Source organism: Chelonus insularis, unplaced genomic scaffold (genome assembly GCF_013357705.1).
Source record: "Chelonus insularis isolate UGA/USDA-ARS -01 unplaced genomic scaffold, ASM1335770v1 contig_65_pilon, whole genome shotgun sequence".
In the NCBI taxonomy this organism is placed as follows: Eukaryota; Metazoa; Arthropoda; class Insecta; order Hymenoptera; family Braconidae; genus Chelonus; species Chelonus insularis.
The window spans coordinates 76230-95644 of record NW_023276691.1 but is presented as its reverse complement, the minus strand read 5'-3'; the positions used below and the strand labels follow the sequence as shown (position 1 = coordinate 95644).

At 44.2% G+C, this 19415-nt stretch overlaps 1 protein-coding gene across 1 annotated transcript; it reads right to left on the bottom strand.

The window, feature by feature from the left end:
• Positions 1–11003: 11003 nt before the first annotated feature.
• LOC118070602 (uncharacterized) lies at positions 11004–12020 on the bottom strand. Its single transcript, XM_035089306.1, has one exon. It carries the CDS (start codon positions 12018–12020, stop codon positions 11004–11006), a length of 1017 nt encoding a protein of 338 aa, XP_034945197.1.
• Between the last annotated feature and the right edge of the window lie 7395 nt (positions 12021–19415).

The following is a 19415-nucleotide window of genomic DNA, read 5'->3' as shown; positions in this document are numbered from 1 at the left end:
ACGACGTCGTCGTCTGCCGTAAATTTGAAAACCTATACCGGTTCAAGCAGCAGAGACTCGCCGAACGAAAAAACGCCAGCAACCCCCGGGACAATACGACGGGAACTGAGGGGTCCACGTGCAAAAACCCGTCAAAGCAAACAGTGAAAGTGAGTAAAACGAGCCCCGTGGAAAATCCACAGGCGTCGACTTCAAAATAGCTCACATTAAATTGAGGAAAAATAATAATCTTCCCGCTATCCTATTAGAGTCACCGTAATTGAAGAATCTAACGCCGGTTATGTTAGACTCGGGCGCGGAAGTCAATATTTTAAAAATTGGTTCTTTAGTACAACCTTTAAACATCAATTGCCAAGACACCATTCGTCTACGCGGTATTAACGCTAACCCCGTGTACACACTGGGAAGCATTAAAATACACTTCTACAATATTTCAATTCAATTTTTTGTCATCAATGATGAATAACCTATCTCTTACCCAGCAATACTGGGGGCTCAATTCTTTCACGAGCACCAGGTACAAATTTTATTCGATCAAAAAGTCTTAAATTTTGGTAGAATTACGGTACCATTTTTCATCGGTGATACCACCGTTTCACCTCCAAATAGTAGTTTATCTCTTACAATTCAAATAGATCCCGAATCACCACTTTATGGTATGATTCCTCCTGTTTATTGTGCTCGAAATGTTTCTTTTGGTGGCAACCTTGAGGTTAATTGCAATAGTCATTCATTCGCTAGGGAAATAAATAATATTAAACACCCTATTTCTATAATAAAACCCCTTCCTAAATTACAAGAATGAACATCAGACGACGCTGATGTAAAATACATCGGGGATGATTCTTTAACCCCCGATTCCGTCGATTCAAGACTGCAGCGTCTCCGGGAATTCACTGGGCTGTCTGGTGAGTTCACACCCAGCAGTGGAATTTCTGAGTGTCGTAATGTTTTCTTGATTTCCGCAGAAAACTGCACTAAGGACTCTCGGGCAAAGAGAGTCCTTTCGGCATTACATTTCAATCCTATTGTTGATCTCGACCTCGAGGGTATAGCCCCTATTATTATTGATAATCAGGATCTTTTTCGATTTCCTGAAGAAATGTTGGGCGCTACAGACGTCCTCATGCACAGAATTTACACTACTGACGAAATTCCAGTCTTTAAAAAACAATATCGCTTTCCGCCTCAACATAGAGATGAAATACTACGTCAAGTAGAAGATTTAGAGAAAAATGGTATTATTAGACCTTCGGACTCTGGTTATTGTTCACCTGTCTGAATAGTCCCCAAAAAAGAGGACTCACAGGGCAATTAAAGATGGAGAATGGTCATCGATTATCGAGCTTTAAACGAGAAAACAATTAATAATGCATATCCTTTGCCCAATATCGTTGAAATTCTTGATCAAATAGGTAATTCAAAATATTTTTCCACGTTCGATCTTGCTAGTGGATTTCACCAAATAAAAATTCATCCTGATGACATTTATAAAACTGCTTTTTCAACGCCCTTCAAGCACTACGAGTTCGTGCGTATGCCTTTCGGGTTGAAAAGCGCGCCTCCGACTTTCCAAAAACTTATGGATAAAGTTCTCGTTGGGTTACAGGGTACTGAACTGTTCGTCTATATGGACGACATCGTACTTTATTCACAGACAATAGAAGAACATAAAAGTAAATTAAAGAAATTATTTGATAGACTCCGCGAAGCCAACCTTCAATTACAGCCTGATAAATGCTGTCTCTTCAAGACAGAAATTAATTATTTAGGTCATATCATAACGGGAGAGGGTGTAAGACCCGATAACAAAAAGTTAGATGCGGTCGAAAAATTTCTTCCTCCGAATAACATTAAAAAAGTACGTCAGTTTCTCGGGTTAACGGGATACTATCGACGATTAATGAATAATTACGCGAAGATCGCGAAACCTTTAACAAATCTGTTGCAGAAAGCTATCCCTTTCATCTGGGGTAAGGAGCAACAAGAAGCTTTCGATATTTTAAAGAAGACACTAACTAGTAAACCTCTGTTAATCTACTCAGACTTCACTAAGGAGTTTATAATAACAACCGATGCCTGCGGTTACGGTATCGGAGCTTGCCTTAGCCAAGGAGAAATAAATCAAGATAAACCTATAGCTTATATTTCGCGAGATTTAACTGACGCGGAAAAGAATTATTCCACTAACGAACAGGAAATGCTGGCGATTATTTACGCCGTAGAAAAGTTTCGCCCATATATTTATGGTCGTCAATTCACCTTAGTAACTGATCATAGACCTCTCATATGGTTAAACTCTGTTTCATCTCCAAATACACGCGTGGCGCGGTGGAGAATTACTATGCAAGATTATACGTGTAAAGTACTTTATAAACCGGGTCGAATAAATTTTAATGTCGATGCCATATCGAGAAACCCAGTTGACGAGCCGGAAAATAATGAGTACGATGCTCACATTTTTTCTATAAAACGTAAAAGACGTCATAAGTCTGACACACTTATGAGAGCGAGGAAGATAGTGACGCGAAGGGGGATCATAAGAAAATAAAACGCGTAGTTTATGAGTTTAAACCGCGAAAGCACCTAGAAGATTCTAGTATGGTTACTAGAGAACCTAATTCCGATACCTAAAATTTTAGCGATTCAGAGAGTGAAAAAGGGTTTAAGGGCTTTCCAAGCGACCCCAAAGGCTTTACTGATTTTGAAAATGAAGAGGGTTTTAAAGGCTTTCCGAGTGACCCTAGAGGCTTCACGGATTCCGAAAGTGAAGAAGCTTTCAAGGACTCAAGGCCTAACCAAATAAACGATTCTAAAAATAGTATTCCCCATAATAGCGAAGTAATTGATTCCGCCATCACGGATGTCGATGACGCGATAAGCATGCGCTCAGCTGACACTGAATCGGATGACTCCGACAGTGATAGCGAAGCAGGCGAGGCTGCTCGCGAAGAACACATAGTATTATCTAAAGAAAATACAAACCCCTTAACTAGAGTCATTTCTAATAATATTATCGAGACTCGTGATAGACCCCTCATGCGAAATGATAACTTGGTTTTATTCGTCACCTTTAAAGGTGAGCCGTGTGATGTAGGAAGTCGCGAACTCGCGACTACAATAAATATCCCTGCAGAAATAACGTTCTGCAGATGTACAGTTATTGATTATAATAAAAGGAAAATTATTTTTGCAGCAATAAAATACCGACAGGTTAATCCTCTGACTGAGGAGGATGCCCGTGAAACTATTGGTTCCGTATATAATGTAGTAATAGAATTAGGGCTAGTATCAATTAGTCTAGCGAAAACTAAGAAAATAGATCAAGTAAATTGGTCATTTATAGAACTTATGATAACAGAGGCCTTCCGAGGTACGGAAGTAAAAATCTCTATTTGCACTAACGAGGTCAAAATCCCATAACTCACAGAGAGACGGGGTATTCTTGAGGAATACCACTCATCTCGAGTGAACGGTCATAAAGGGATTACTAAAACCTATAAAAGATTACGTGCTAATTTTTTCTGGCCTAACATGAAGCAAGATGTTACTAATTTTATTCATAATTGTATCGATTGTCATTAAAAAAAATTAGTTAGAGCTAAACATAAGCAACCAATGGTAATCACGGACACTCCTGACTCAGGATTCGATAAAATCGGTATGGATTTAGTAATACCCACGAGAGCCTCTCTCTCTGGGAATAGATATATCTTAACTATTCAAGATCTCCTGACTAAATTTTCAATGGCTATACCTCTTAAGCAAGCGACGGCCACGGATGTTGCCGACGGACTAATCGATGAATGGATTTGTTATTTTGGCCCTCCAAAGGCCATACTAACAGATCAAGGAACAAATTTTTTGTCTAGTTTATTAAAACATATAGGTAGGAAGTATAGAATTAAGCAGTTTAAGACAACAGCCTATCATCCACAAAGTAACGGATCTGTTGAAAGATCGCATCATGTTTTGTCAGAATTTAAAAAGCAATGTGCGGAAGGTTCGGATGAATGGGACAGGTGTCTTAAGCTGGCTTCATTCTCATATAATACCAGTCAACATGGAGGTACTGGTTTTACTCCGTATCAATTAGTCTTTGGTAAACTAGCGCGTTTACCATCCAGCTATCAAGCTGACGAACCTAATGAAACTTACGCTAATTATTTGTTAGAATTAAGTAAACGCATTATGCAATGTCAAAGGATAGCCGGAGAAAATGTACATCAGGCGAAATTAAAATCCAAAGAATATTACGATAAAAAAATAAATCCCCAAAATCTTAAGGTTGGGAATAGAGTATTTGTACTCTTAGAACCTAGGAAAGGGAAAAGGAGATCCACATTGGAGTGGACCCTATGAAGTTAAAGGAATCTTGTCTAATAATAATGTTAAAATAGAAGTTGAGGATAGGATTAGACTTGTACACATAGATAAATTAAGGATATCCCGTATATAATTGTTACAGATGCTAGTACTTATCGTTTGTGTGACCGTTATGCCACAGGTATCCGCGCTAATTGGATACGATTGCGGTGGAGGTACCATGAACATATCCACTATTTCTTTAAGGGATGTGGGGGAATGTAATATACCCCTTGAGAATGTAAGAAATGAAACTATAAGTGTGCAACTACTTCAAGCGGTAGAAACACAAACTATTAATGTCATTGAAATGTAAAATCGAAGTAGATAGGCTAGTACAATATTGTGGTATGCATTCGCATGTGTCAGCTGTTTCGAGTGGGCGCAGAGAATATTTACTTGAATTAGATTATAATCAATGTAGAACTCTGCACGATACTGGTTCCATAAGAATAGCGGATAATGTTGTCATTCATGGTATCGCCAAAAATTCAACTAATTTTCGTCAGACCATGTTCGCGGGCTCCGTGGGACCGACAGGAACGTGCTCCGGATCATCATACAGCGACGGGTTTGGTAGTTGGCAAGGGGTCATAGTAGACGCTAACCTTCGCATCACAATAAAAAGCTACTCAGCTCCTCTAAACATGAAGGACGAGCGAGTAATCACCAAATCGGGCACCAGATGTGTCTACGAAGATTTAAAATGTCTTACAAGTGATGGATCGACGGCCTATTGGAGAGAAATCCCCACTGATACATGTAACTTCGATAATTATGCTGTACTGTATCAGGGCCCAGCACAATGGCTAATGGGTAATGGGTCGAATCCCGATGTCTATGCTGTTACTACAAATCAAATAACATTCGCGCTTACGCGTAAAAATCGGTTAAATGTCTGTGGATACAGTATAATTAGTACTGAACATCCAAAACTCTTTATATTACATATTGTTCATTCGGAGGTGCCACCGAATCAAAAACACATTGAAACTGATAATATGGATTTGTTTGCCTATATAAACACCAAATTCATTTATCTAGAGCAACATATTCATTCGCAAATGAATAAACTCTACCAAGATGTCCTATATCGCCGCTGTGAGCTCGAAAGGACAGTGCTAATGAACTCTTTGGCGTTTTCAACTCATACACCTGACGAATTTGGCTACGTCTTGATGAAAGGACCAGGCTACTACACCACGATCGGAAGGGAGCTCATCCACGTCATCAAGTGCGTTCCAGTTCCAGTCAAACTCAGGAGAGCTGAACTCTGCTACAACGAGTTATTAGTTACCTACAACAATCAAAGTCATTTTCTAACACCAAAGTCAAGGGTGCTAGTAAAAAGAGGCACTATTATAGACTGCAACCCTATGCTTCCGGTTGGATTCAACATCGATGGTACGTGGTTTCACGTGACTCCAGACATCATCAGAGCACCAACACCACAGCAGATTCAACCATTGACCAAATCAACTTGGAACTATGAAAAGCCAGAACATTTAGCTACGTCTGGTATATACTCATCTCAGGATCTTGACAAGTTGAGAAATCGGATCATGTTTCCTGTCGAAAAACCAGCTCTACTCAGTACAATAGCAAGAGGAGCAGCAGGTCAGGAAATTCCGCAAAATTCTCTCAACATAATAAAACTACTCGACGAAAATACTCTCAATCACATTGCTGAAAGTACAGCAAAAAGGGTGTGGCGAGGATTCATTCAGTTCGGCTCTGCCAGCGCCGGTCATGGCCATAATCTTCATTTATCAGACCATAGTATGGCTACTTAATACAGTTCTACACGGCTACGCGCTCCACGGAGTCTATGGTTGCAGCGTGTATCTATGTGCAGCCATCTGGGGAACTGTCGCCGAGAAACTAGTACGAAAACAAAAGAAGCTAAGACAGAAATTAGTAAATAACGAAACAGTGGAGGAAGTTGTCGTCGAACAACCAGTACCAGCAGTTAGGAAGTCAGTTCCAGTGGCATCGTCGGAAGCTCAAACGTCGGAAAGCGTCGAAATGACATTGTCAACGCCAATCCTCTACAGCAAGCTACGGGAGCAACTGGAATCCACCGAGGACAACGACCAACCACCAGCTAAAACAACCAGCATCTTCCTACACCGGAGCAAGTCACATCGTTAATCTTCTCGATGCGACTTGACTTAAGGGGGGAGGTGTTACGCAGTAGGATTTCGAGGAGCACCATCACTCGAACTCGGCTGAATGCACTGAGTCGGGCTCCAAGGCCTCTGATTGACGGTCTCTGGGTTGGATTGCTTCCCTTGGGGTGGAGAACCAGTGTGGCTCGACATCGTCCTTCTTTCGATGATAAAAGATCACTGTGTGAGTTTGAGGCCTCAAGGTAGGAGATAAAGAGCCATAAGAGACGAAAAGGGGCAGGGGACAATAGTAGCCACCGGTAAAGAGAGTGGGGGGTGGCTAGGAAGTCCATTAGTATCATGATTACAATAACGTTAGAGTAGTGGCGTAGAATACAAATATATGTATATAATAGAGAAAGGAGAAAAGAGATTTGCCCAAGCCCTTTGAAATAGCTCCGACCGGGTGGATAAAATTTGAAGTATTACTAGCTAATTCATTCCAATCTAGACAGAGAAGTTTTCGTGGAGTTTATAGTTGGTTTCGAAATGAATATAAGGATGGGATTAGATTGGGCATATAATGGTTGATATGGTTTATTTAATTAAACTAATTCCGAACTATTGAGTTATTAGATTTATTTAGAAAGGGGGAATAATAAAAATAATAATAATGATAATAATAATAATAATAATAATAAGGAGAGTGATGGTTAGTAGGTGGCGGCAGCTCCTCTAGCCCACGCGGCGTCAGACCGAGCAGTGGGCAGCGGGTTCAGGCCGCTGGAGGCCCCCTACGTCTTCTCCTGGCCAGGCGTTCCCTCCTTCTCCGCTCCCGCTCAACTCACTGCCTCCTTACCCTGGCCACCCTCCTCCGGCAAGTCAGGTTGATTTCCAAGGCCCGCATCCAGACCTCATCGAACTCGTTGAGGGAAGGATACTCGCCTGGCTCCAGAAGACGGACTTCATCCACGAATTCCCAGAGCAGGCGCATAACTTCCCCATCCCGTTCGATGATGGCCTGGAGCTCGGCGTCGGAAAACCTGTCAGGCCGGGGAGGGGGTTGCAGAGGCAGGGGGTGGTCGATCAGGACGCGGAAAGGGGTGCTGTTGGATGGTGATGGGCCCGGTGAGGGGAGGGCTGGTCCTTGGGCAGCGACCCCCTGCCGGCCGGTCCTCGCAGATCCAGGGTGTAATCGAGTCAGAACTACCCATGGTCCTGGCCCCTGGAGTCTGGGGTCCTGCTGCTACATCTCCCTTTTTTTTTCAAAAACAAGATAAGACCATTTAGTTAATTAGGCGAGAGAGTGTAGTTATCTATGAATAAAGGTGGATGCTAGATGCGGGATAGTGTAGAGCACAGTTCCTGTATGTTTGTACATGCAATAGAAGGTGTCATGCGCAAGCTAGCCACAAGGATTTCAGCCCTGGCGTAATTGACTACGCAACTAAGCCGGGGCTTCTGAGAGCATGTCTGAGTTGGAACGCTCAACTTTCTTCTTAAGTTTTTCCGGGTGTTTGACAAAACGCTCGCCCTCGGACGTTTCTAGGACGACGTTACCGTGTTCGGTGAAGTCCACCACCTCGAACGGACCGACACAGTACACGTCCAACTTGCCCTTCCGTGGTTCTTTGTACACGTAGGCCAAAGCCTTGTTTCCCTGTTTGAGTACCTCGCCTTAACGGGCATAACTCTGGGGATAGCTCTACTTCTAGTGACGGCGTTACTTGGGACGTGATATACTTGCGCCTTTATAAAGGCACGAGGATACACGCATCTAGCCCAAGGCCTTACGACATACCACTACGAGTCCAACCTCAATTGACCGAAAACACCCGGCTCTCTGCATATCGTTTTTCGACTTTGCAGCTCCGGATGCGGGCTTGGATTTCAGTCTCCCGTAGTACCAGTTTTATCCGCTTTGGTCGGCGGCCCCAGTTGTTTTTGGTTTGAGGGGAGCACTGTTATATTGTCAACAGCTGAAAGAGAAAAATGGTTAGTTTTTGATGTTTCCTGAAATATTAAAGTTTATTATTATTATTATTGTTTGTTTTAAGTTTTTGAGTTTAAGTTTGAAGTTAAAGTTGAAGTTAAAGTTTGTGTTTGAAGTTAAAATTTGAATTTGAATGTTTGTTGAGCATTGTTAGGTGGGAATCCCTATCCGTTTGATCCACAGGTTTCAGGTGTTCTGCGAAGATTGCAGGCCTGCAACCTGTGCCTAGGTGCTCCGACAACACTCAGGTGTGGATCAATGAAGTTCACGAGCTATGCTTTCTTACGGCGCTGGTAATGGTAATGACCTACTACTTCTGCGGGATGGAGGGTTCTGTGCACTCTGTGTGCTGGGCGTTACCACTCCAGTTCGCGCTACCTTCCTTTTCTCTCTTACCGCATTGCGGATTCTTTTAACTTCCTCGAACAATTTTTGTTCTCCGCAAAGCTTGACAAATTGTTCGAGGGCCCTACATGTGTCCTTCGTTTGGACAAATTTCGGCGCTATTTCAGACCATGTTGATCTGAGGTCAACATTCGTTTCCGATTCTATGACTGCCATGAGGCTCGTGCGTCTGTCTTTGTATGCGGGGCAGTGCAGCAGGAAGTGCTCCACTGTGTCCTCATCTCCCCTATTGCAATTAGGGCAGGTTGGGTCTGTTTCGGTGGCATATTGTGCACGGTGTGCTCGGAATATACCATGTCCTGTGAATATTGGCGTCATTATATTGTTCAGGCGTATCCACTGGTTATCGAGCCTGTCTGCTATATTCGGGAAGAAGTGATATGTTTTGCGGCCCGTCTCAGATGCATCCCATTCTGCCTGCCATATTTTGGTCGTCTGCAATCTGAGGTTCATAATCGGCGTCGTCGTCTCCCCTGACGTATTGTCGTTTAGGGAGATTCTAGTGCCGTTGTACGTTACTACTTCATCGGTGCGAAGTGTATATCGCGCGTTGAGATCATTAATCGCTATGCGTATAGGTGGGACGCCCACCGCCACGCAGAGGCCGTCTCTCGGAGTGGATGCGCGAGCATGCGCCACAACTCCCAAGACGCTCCTCTGTGCGGCCGCAAGCGTCAGCCAGTCCTTAGCATTGCACGAGTCGCTCCATGCCGGAGACGCGTAAGCAATCACCGGCAGGAAGCACCCCCTATATAGGGTTAGGCAGGTATGGTAATTAAGTCCCCATCGCATTCGCGAAAGGCGCCTTATTTTGTGGAATAACTTTTCCGCTTGCGCCCGTCGTTTATGGATATGCATGGATATGTTAAGATCTCTTCCGAACCAGACCCCCAAGTACTTAACCGTTTCTGGGTATTTTATTTTTTTGCCATCTATTGTAATCTTGGGCGGTTTGCATTCATGCCTATCTTTCTTTCTTCTTAGGTGTGGCTTATATTCTCTGTTGTTGGGATTGTTTTTATCCCTGTAGTTCCTCTTGCCTCTGAGTTTTACTTCTCTCTTTATGAAGATTGCTTCCGTCTTCGTTTTTGACAGCTCGAGCTTGGCATTCTTGCACTAATTGAGTATTGTGTCAACAACTGCCTGTCCTTTGGCTTCAAGTGCCTCCCTTGAATTGCCATCAATGATGACGATTAGATCGTCTGCGTATGCTGCGTATCGTTTTCCATGTTCGGACTGATCAAGTGTTTTTAAAAGATCATCGAACATGATGTTCCAACACAGTGGGCCGAGCACAGATCCCTGGGGGCATCCACGCGTGGCCACTTTTGTGGTTGAATCAGTTCTCCATGATAGGCTAACTGTGCGATCTGTAAAGTAATTTTGCATTACCTTGTAGATATTTTTAGGGCAGTTTCGTGACTTTAGTCCCTCGAGGACTAAGGGCCACCATACATTATCAAACGCGCCTGAGATATCGAAGAGTAGTGCAACCACATTACGTTCTGTGGACTCTTGCACCGCTCTTCGCACCGTCAGTATCGCGTCCACAGTTGATCGTCCTTCCATAAATCCATACTGGTGATCAGAAATGTTTCCTTGTTTAAGGACGCTAGCTGAAAGACGAATTTTTATAAGTCTTTCGAAAATTTTGCCTAGTACTGATGAAAGGCATATAGGGCGGTATGATTTAGGGTCCGCCACATCTTTGTCGGGACTTTTCATGAGCATACGAATTGTACCTTCCTTCCAAGCCCGAGGAAAGACACCTTGATTCAAGCATTCGTTGAATAGTGCCAGAAATCTTTCTGGGAGGTACGTGATTGCGCGTTTAACGGCCTCCACTTCTAGCAAGTCTAGTCCTGGAGCTTTTCCGTTCTTAAGCGTTCGGACGACTTGCTTCAGTTCTTCTTTGTTGAATGGTTCTGCATCCTCTGTGTTAGGTAGGTTGAGAGCGTTTTTCTTTAATCTGCTCTGTTTATCTGTGTCTTTTTCCGGGTGGTCGTCGACTACATGAACTGCCAGCAATCGCTCGGCTGTTTCCTTGAAGTCCAAGGTCTCGCCGCCTTCTTTAGTGCGGAGCGCATTCATGACCTTTTCGGCTTGGATCTTATCAGCTGCAAGTTTGTATACTACGTCCCATTTTTCCTCGTCCCGTGGGTTGTAACAAACTTCTTCCAGCTGTCTGTCTTCGCTCTTTTGATTTCTCTGGAGTACATCCTTACCTGCTGGCGGTATCGGAGTCTCGCCGTCGTGGTTCGGTGGGCGCTTGTACCAAGCTTCTTGGTACGTTGGGATCTATGGCGTAGTCTGTAAACGCTGCGCTTCAGGCAGGATAGGTGGCTATTCCACCAAGGATTCGCTTTCCTTGGTGCTTTACGTCGTGGCATGGACTTTTCACAAATGTCCGTTAACTCATCTGCGAGAGTGACAGCGAATCTGTCAATGTTCATCGGAGAGTCCAGCGGTGGTCCAGCGGAAAGTGTGCTCTCTAGCTCGGGTATCAGCTTTCCAAAGGCTTCCCAATCGGCTGCTTTGACATTGAACCGTCGGGTTGTCTCCGTGTAAGTTGCACCCTGCACTTCGCTTCGACCAAGCTGGATTCCGATGGCCATATGGTCCGATCCCTGTACCCACTCTCTCTCGACTGACCATTTACTAAGGTACTGTGACAGTCCTTGAGTAGCTACGGTCACGTCAATGTGCGATTCCCCTCTTGGGGAGCTGTAAGTGGGGCCTTCTTCAATTCTATTGAGAACTTCAAGACCGAATTCGGTGAGGAAGTTTGCACGCTTTTCCCCTCTGGTATCGACGTCTAGTGACCACAGAGGATATCGGGCGTTCGCATCCATACAGATAAGAACTTGCTTGCCTCTAAGGGTCGTTAGGACCTTTCTTAAGTGTCCGATATGGATTTCGATTGGGTCCTTATGTTGAAAGTAGTGTGAGATAGCGTAGAACGAATATCCAAGCTTTTCAATGAGGGCACACGTACAGTGTGCAGTGCTTAGTTCGTCTATGTAGAGCATCTTGAGGAGAGGGTTGACTACAACAATGGCCGATTTGGGTTTTTCCCGTTTAAGGGTTTTTGCAGCGACTATGGCTTGGCCAAATCCTCTAACTGCGTAGCCTTGTGAACCGGCATTCATGGAGTAGGGCTCCTGTAATAACAGTACATTGTTGTTGTCTTCATTATAACTACAACAACAATGATCGTGAGCATTGGCAGCATCGCAACTGTTATTATTATTATCATTATTATTATTATTAATATCAATAATAATAATATGGTTGCTATTGTTATTATTATTATTACTATTATCATTATTAGCATCAGTTGCCTCTGTGGAGACCCGCTGTCGAGCCCTAACAGCAGCTCTCCATTGCGAGAGGTCAAGAGATACTCTTTCTATGCTAAGAATGCGGGGCCCGGGGGGGCTGCTCATTTTTGGTCGGGTGAGGCTTACCGAGCAGTTCCTGATTTGGAGTATTCGGCCTATAGGGCCTACTCGAGCATCCAGTCGATTTAGGAGCACAAAGCACGCCTTTGACTGGGCAAGCTCATGTCGCGACGCGTGGTTGGGACGGACCGATCGCGATCGCGTACGCGTGGCCAGGTTCGGAGACTGGCTGTGGGCGAGAGCGCCAGAAGGCAGTGCGCGCGAGGCCAACTTGACACCCTGTCGGACGTTTCGGACCTCTGCTGGTGCTGAGGTTTCCATGTTCCAGGGTCGTCTTCTTGATCCATCCTTGTTGTTGGTGTGGATTCCAGTTGACTCTTGCAGCCTTTCTGGCCTCACGCGTAAGTAATGGCCCCGCCGCAAACTCCGAGTGGGGCCGGTTTTACTTGCGGATATTTTCTTATTTACGCTTGATTCCATGTTTTGCTTAGTACCTTGAGGGCGGTAGTCCCTGTGATATGTGTAGTATCGAGAAACGTGTCGTTTAGAGATACGTATTGGTTCTGAAAACATAAAGTTTCTGGGCGGTTAGCTTATGTGCATTTCTGTAGACATGACACATATTTTGGTAGTGTATATGTAGTATAGTAAACATAGTATGAAAACAGAGAAAGAAAAAGAAAAAAAAGAAAAAGATTTTTGAAGAAATTCCATGGCGTACTTGTATAGGTACGTATTGCTTTCTAAAAAGAATTAAAAAAAGAAAAACAGGGAACGTGTTGGGCTTGCCCAACACGCTCCCTTGCCCACATCACAGGCGCCACAGTGGAGGGGCCGGCCAAGGCCTCGAGGAACACCTTTGTAAACTAGAAAACCAAAGGATGAATCCTCGTTTACGACCAATCAAATATGGAGGATGAAATAACCTTCGCAGTATCGTCTTACAATGTTTCCGGAGGAAGGACGGACCTCCGGAAAGCGGTCTACGTGCGATTATCTAGCCACCCCCGTGGATTAGATCATCACACCCCGCACTGGCCGACGACTGTGGCTTGGGTTATTAAGAACTCAATACCAACGTGCCTTCTTAAGAGATCTACGACATGACAATATAGGAGGTAGTGGTAGTGGTGGCTCTTAGCCTCTGTCCCGTTATAATAAGGGCAGAGTTACCAGGTATACCCACGAGGAGGGGTCCACCTCTATACCCGTACACGTAGGCCAAATCACCTTTCTGAAGATAAAGTTCCCTTATGCCTTTATCAGAGCGTTCCTTTGATTTCTCCTTGGCTCTAATCAAATTTTTTCGCGCCATGCGCCAAGCCTCTGATAGTCGGGTGATCAGATTTTCCAAGGCTTCTGGATATGTGTTAATCTCCGAGAAGTCAGGGAGTGCGGTAGGGGCGCGTGCCACCTTACCATACAAAAGTTCAAATGGAGTGAACTGGGTGGCCGTGTGGACCGTAGTGTTATAGTTAAACATGGCCATCGGCAGATACCTGTCCCAATCGTGATATGTCGTAACGAAGGAGCGAAGGTATTCCACGAGAGGGTGGTGTGATCTCTCCAGCGAGCCATTGGATTGCGGGTGATATGCCGATGTTAAAACCCGCTTAATCCTCAGGATTTTGGCTAACTTGGCTAGAAGTTTGCTAGTGAAGGAGGTACCACGGTCAGACAAAATGACCTTAGGGCACCCGTAGAAGCAAATAAAATGAGTAACCAAGGCCTCCGAAATCGTCTGAGTCCGAATATCAGGTAAAGGAACTGCGCAGCAAAACTTGGAGAAGTTGTCTTGGATTGTAAGAATGTGCAGATTGCCGTCCGGAGTCATCTCCAGAGGGCCTACGGTATCTATCGATATTTTCTCGAAAGGTTCAAAGGAAGTGTCGGTGATGATGGCTGGCTTCTTCCTTTTGATGCGGTTCAACTTCTCGGTCTGGCATGTAGTGCAACTCTGTACATACTCATATATTTGTTGTTTCATGCCGGTCCAATAGAACCATTGCCTGATGCGGTGATATGTTTTTACGACCCCCCTGTGACCTCCCATCAGGGTGTCGTGGTTCTCTGATGATCTCGGGTCTCTTGTCCTCAGAAGGATACTCAATCTTTCCTTGCGCCAGAATGATAGAAACCGGGCATGAGGAGAAGACCGAAACCAGATATGGGCGAATGTTTCCGCCGAGTTCGTCACCTCCTTCTGCTATGCGCAGAGAGGAAATTCGATAATACTCGATTGCAAGCTTGAGGTTTGTCGAGGCGAGGACGATCTGCTCGGGGGTCACTTTATCAAAATGATGAGGTTTGAGGAAGACCGTAAAGACCTTATGCTTGCCCAAGGGGGTGGCGAAGATCTGCCCCACCTGTGGGTTCGCGGCCTTAAGATCATCCTTGGAGATATACTTGAGCGCCTGTAGGAGTTTAGAAACCGGTTGTGTCAATTCACAGTCCGTTGAGAGAAAATGGACGATATTATCCCGAACATAAGTAAGTCCGTCTCGAGACGTTATGAGGCCTAACACAGCCTCGGGAGGCTCTGGAACCGGGGGAGAGATAGCCACCTGGAGTGGTACGTCCTTATGAGGATCCTCGTCGGCGAAAACCAGCGGTCCTGGTGGGATTTCGACTCCTTTTCCTGGCTGAGGCGGTGTGCGAGTCTCCACGATCGAAGATGAAGGTTGGACCCCTCTTTCGATGACTGTGGGGGAGGCTTCGAGTAGGGGTCCTGCGGCTTTCCCCCTTGTTTCCTGTGGAACTGGTGCTTCCGCTAGTTTTGTCACAGACTCCACGTCCATCTGCGACGGTGCATCGGCTATGACTTGTGGGGTTGGTGGAAGGATACTTGAGTTGGCGATCGGGACAACGCCTGCATCGAATGTGGGGAGCGTTGATGGTCGGCCTGGGTAGTAGAGGGGCCGTGGTGGAGGAGGGTTGACGGAGGACGTGGAAGGGATTGGGGAATTAAGTTGTTGGTAGGCGCCTTTGTCCCAAAACATATCTTGGAAAGGAGTTAGGTTGAGGTCAGCCTGGTTCTGGAGGAACGGGAGAGTAGCTTCGGCTTCTCCTTCTTCATCGCTGCTCCCTATGCTTTCATCTGTTTCTTCCTGGCTTGACTCCTCCTCGTCCTCCGCTTGGTCGCCCTCAGGCCCGATGGAGTGTTCTAACTGGTTTTCCACCAGTGTTTCATTCTCCCTTTCTCTCATTGTTCTGTCATAAAGGTCTATGGTTGCTCTTACGTTCTCGATGATACCCGGGGGGACTGGATGACGAGGGAAGATGACAGCGACCGGAGTCCGTTCGTCGTCGCGAGCCAACGCCAGATCGTCGAGGCTACGAGAAGAAGCAAGAGGAGTTGTTAGTATTGGTTGAGTCGGAGACCTCTGTGGAGACATCTCTTCCTGAGATCCACTTGCCCCTTGAGGCGGAGTCGTCCCCCCAGTTTCGGGTCTCTGGGACTCGAGTTCTGGCTCTGTCAGGGCGCTTAATTCCTGAGACGAATTCGCTTCTCGTGCAGATGAGGAAATACGTGGGGTCTCCGTCGATTCCTCAGCAATGGTCTCCACCAGCCCCGTCTCCTCGGAGTCCGAGTCTTCTGCGTATGGGAGCTCGACGACTACTGGGGCTCCGGGCGTGAGTGTAGGTATCTCTCTTTCTGTCGTTGATTGTACTTGAGCTGGCGTGTTGTTTCTGGGTGGGCCTCTTGGGTGGGTTTGAGTATTTGGCGACCTTGTTTGTGTATTAGACGTGTCTAGAGATGTGTTAGCGTCTCTGTAGTCAATAATCGGTCCTGCCCCTTGAGCGCGATCTTCTATTGCTTCACCTTTACTGCTTTATTATCCGTCGTGGGGATTTTGCAGCGCTTGGTTTTATAGCAACCTATTCGTTCGCCTGAGGGAGTAAATACGTCAGAATTTTCCCGAATGAGAGAGAGAGCGTGTTGGCGTAATTCTGGCGAGAGATAGTCCAAAGGTACTTCGTTGAGTACCCGCTCCAACCGAGTCTGAGGATCCAAATCATCGGGCAGCTGCGCCAGAGTGGGGTCTGGATCGTCGTCATCAGAATCCAGTGCCTCATCGTCGGCATATGTAAATTCCTCGATGATCTGTGGTGGGATTTCGACCTCTTGAGGGGCGTTTGACGTGTTTACTATGAAACAGGTCGCCCCTTGTTCTGAGATAGAGACAGCAGCTTCGCCCAACAAGAGGTTGGGGCCTAGGTCGACACGGGGTAGATACCCCTCAGTCAGATTGGTATTCTGGACGGGCACCGCGATGACCATGCGAGAACGAGGGGGAACAATATACTTGTTAGTGGGTCGTAGAGAACGAGAAAAAGTGAAAGGCTTAGTGGGAGCACTGAGGAAAACGATTGTTTGTTCTGCATAGGAGATTTCGGCTCTTTCCTGGCTCAGGACGTCGTTGCCAATTATACCCACGCCTTCTATGGGTAATTCCGTGTCCATGACATGGAAAAGGATTGAAGTACCAAACATTTTGAGGCGTACAGTACCCATGGAGAACAAACCTCCCTGGCCAATGCCTTTGATAAGAATGATAGACGAGGAGTCGATAGGAACTGACGATCTTAGAGCTCTGAAACTGATGAGACTCACGTCAGCGCCGGTATCTAAGAGGAAAGCCTGTTGATTTCCCCGGAGATGGGGGCTTCTAGCGAAAACTCGGGGTCCTGGAGAGATAGCCAGAGACCTTTTCTCCCAGACTTTACGTGTCTTGAAATGAATAGGCCTCACGGGCCTATTTCCCAATACCATAGTGTTGGAATGAAAAGAAATAGTAGCTTGCGCTTTAGCGAAGAAGGGGTCGTCGAAGATGGCGTTAAACGAGCCCAGCGGTGAAGTAGTGACCTCAAAATCGATGTTTATTTCCCATAGTTTTAGTTTAACTTTCCCGCAGATTGTGACGGTGTCAGATGCTATACTACTGACACTATCTGTAACGGGCTGTAATTGTATCTGACCCTGTAAACAATGAATATTGATAAAGTTACGATTCGAGCTTGTGTCCAGAAGAATTTTGAGGGGTTTGTCGAAATACTCGTGATTGAAAATGGTGACTACAGGGCCACCTGGGATTATTCGGTACTCTTTTGGAGAGCCAGAACCGTTTTCATTTCTGCAACAGATGTTGGAGGGGTCGGTTACGTCTCGCTCGTCGTCCCCCCTTGTGGACGAGCGTTCCTCGAGTTTAAAGTTTTCTCCAGGCGTTCGAGGCGCGCAATAGTTGACTCTAGAGTTTTATTGAACCATGTACAGCCGACGGGTGAGCGCTCTGTCAAACGTTTCATATAACACTCCGTATCCATCTCCAGAAAATTCAGGTAACGATGAGGCAAAATCTTTCGCGGGGAAGTATGAGCGTTCCAACGGACTTGTGGTGTTAAGTACGCTTTCGTGCATATGATGTTGGGACTGATTCAGGGGTTGTTCGCCCCCTTCACCTTCGTGAAGGTTATCATGCCCCGAGAAGTGGGGGTCTTCATGTGCATCGGTCATGAGGGCGGAGATTAGGAACGTACCAAAGGAGAACAGAAAGGAAGAACCGGAGTATTACGGTATAGAAGCAGGGTTCAAGATTTAGCAGACAACAGTCGAAATTAAGAATGACACAAAACAAAAAAACAATAATAAGCTCATACGATGGAAAAGAAAACAAATAGGTATAAACTTAACAATATGTGAGCAGAATAACTTAACCCAGAAATTTTAATCGTTAAACTAAACTTAGCCTAGTGCAGAAAAGAAACTTTCCTCAATGTATTCGATATTCGACGTTCTTGTTTCCTTGCAATTCAATCTTAATACTTAAATAAAATATCAGGGTATTGGCTCGCGCAGGTAGAAAATTTATGGTGGAAAATACAATGGATTGAATCGGCCTGCGAGGTTTTGGGATGTGATGCCCTCCCTCTTTATCGGAGCGCACGACTCTCGCCTACGTTGGCACAGTTTTATAATTGTGGAAATACTTTTGTAGGCTCTTTAAAAATAATGATTATCGTTATTTAAACCTTGGGAGTTAATAATGAGAACTGGTTGGGTTTAGAGTCTAAATGATATTAAATTGATTTAGAATAAATTGATTTTCTAAGCGTCTAGGTTAGAAGTAAGAAATATCCGAGATAAGGGGTTTATTAATAGTAATAATAATAACGGTTAAACTAACTACTTATTACTTAAAGTATATTTAATATTATCTTATCATTTAGTTAGTGGTTTGATTAGTCATTAACCCGAAATTCTATTAGTTTAAATATCCAAAGGTTTAGGTAGACAGGGTCGTGGTTAATTAACAAAGCACTTCTTTAAATTAGTTACTCGACTTAATTGATCTAAAACTTGGTGGTAATTCAAACAAATAAGTAGTTGATTATGTACTGTTTATTTAGTTGTTTGACCAACTAATTATTTAAACGACCTAAATTATTTATGCAAGAATAGTATTCACCAAATCCAGAAATGTTGATAGTTTTCCAATGTATATTAGATTCATAAAAAGAAAGTTAATAACTTTAATTTCTATAATATGAAAATTGATAACTAAATTTTTTATGGGTTTTTTTCCTTTTTATAGATTATTGAATTATTGTTGGTTATTTACGAGCTATGAAATGAGAGCAATGGCTGTACTTAGACGACTACACTTTGTCATTTAATATTTTAGTGATATATATTAATAATATAATAATATGCTGATATAGGTTTATAAGTATATAATAACATATATGTGGTTATAATTAAATGATAAAATTCATTATACTTGTCCAATTCAGCAGGAAAGAAACCGCAGTGATATTTAATATTATTAATATTATATTAATGATTACAATTTATTATTATATTCGACATTTCAGCGTAATGAATTAAATACGAGGAGCGATCGAACTAGTATTGGTAGGTCGATAAAGTAGACCGAGATGGTAAGAATAACTAAGCCCTTATGAATTACTGATTATCATATCAGGGAATTGTTTATTATACTTCGTTAATGCAATAATAGAAAACAAAAAAAGAAGAAAAGAAAAATTATCATCCAAATTAGTTATTTATTATTTATTCGCGTTTTATAATTATTAATTAACGACTTTATAGGAAAAGACCTCAATATATTTAATACGCAGGAA

Excerpts from the sequence above, each read along its gene's own strand:
- LOC118070602 (XM_035089306.1), bottom strand. The coding sequence starts at position 12,020 with ATGAATGCCGGTTCACAAGGCTACGCAGTTAGAGGATTTGGCCAAGCC.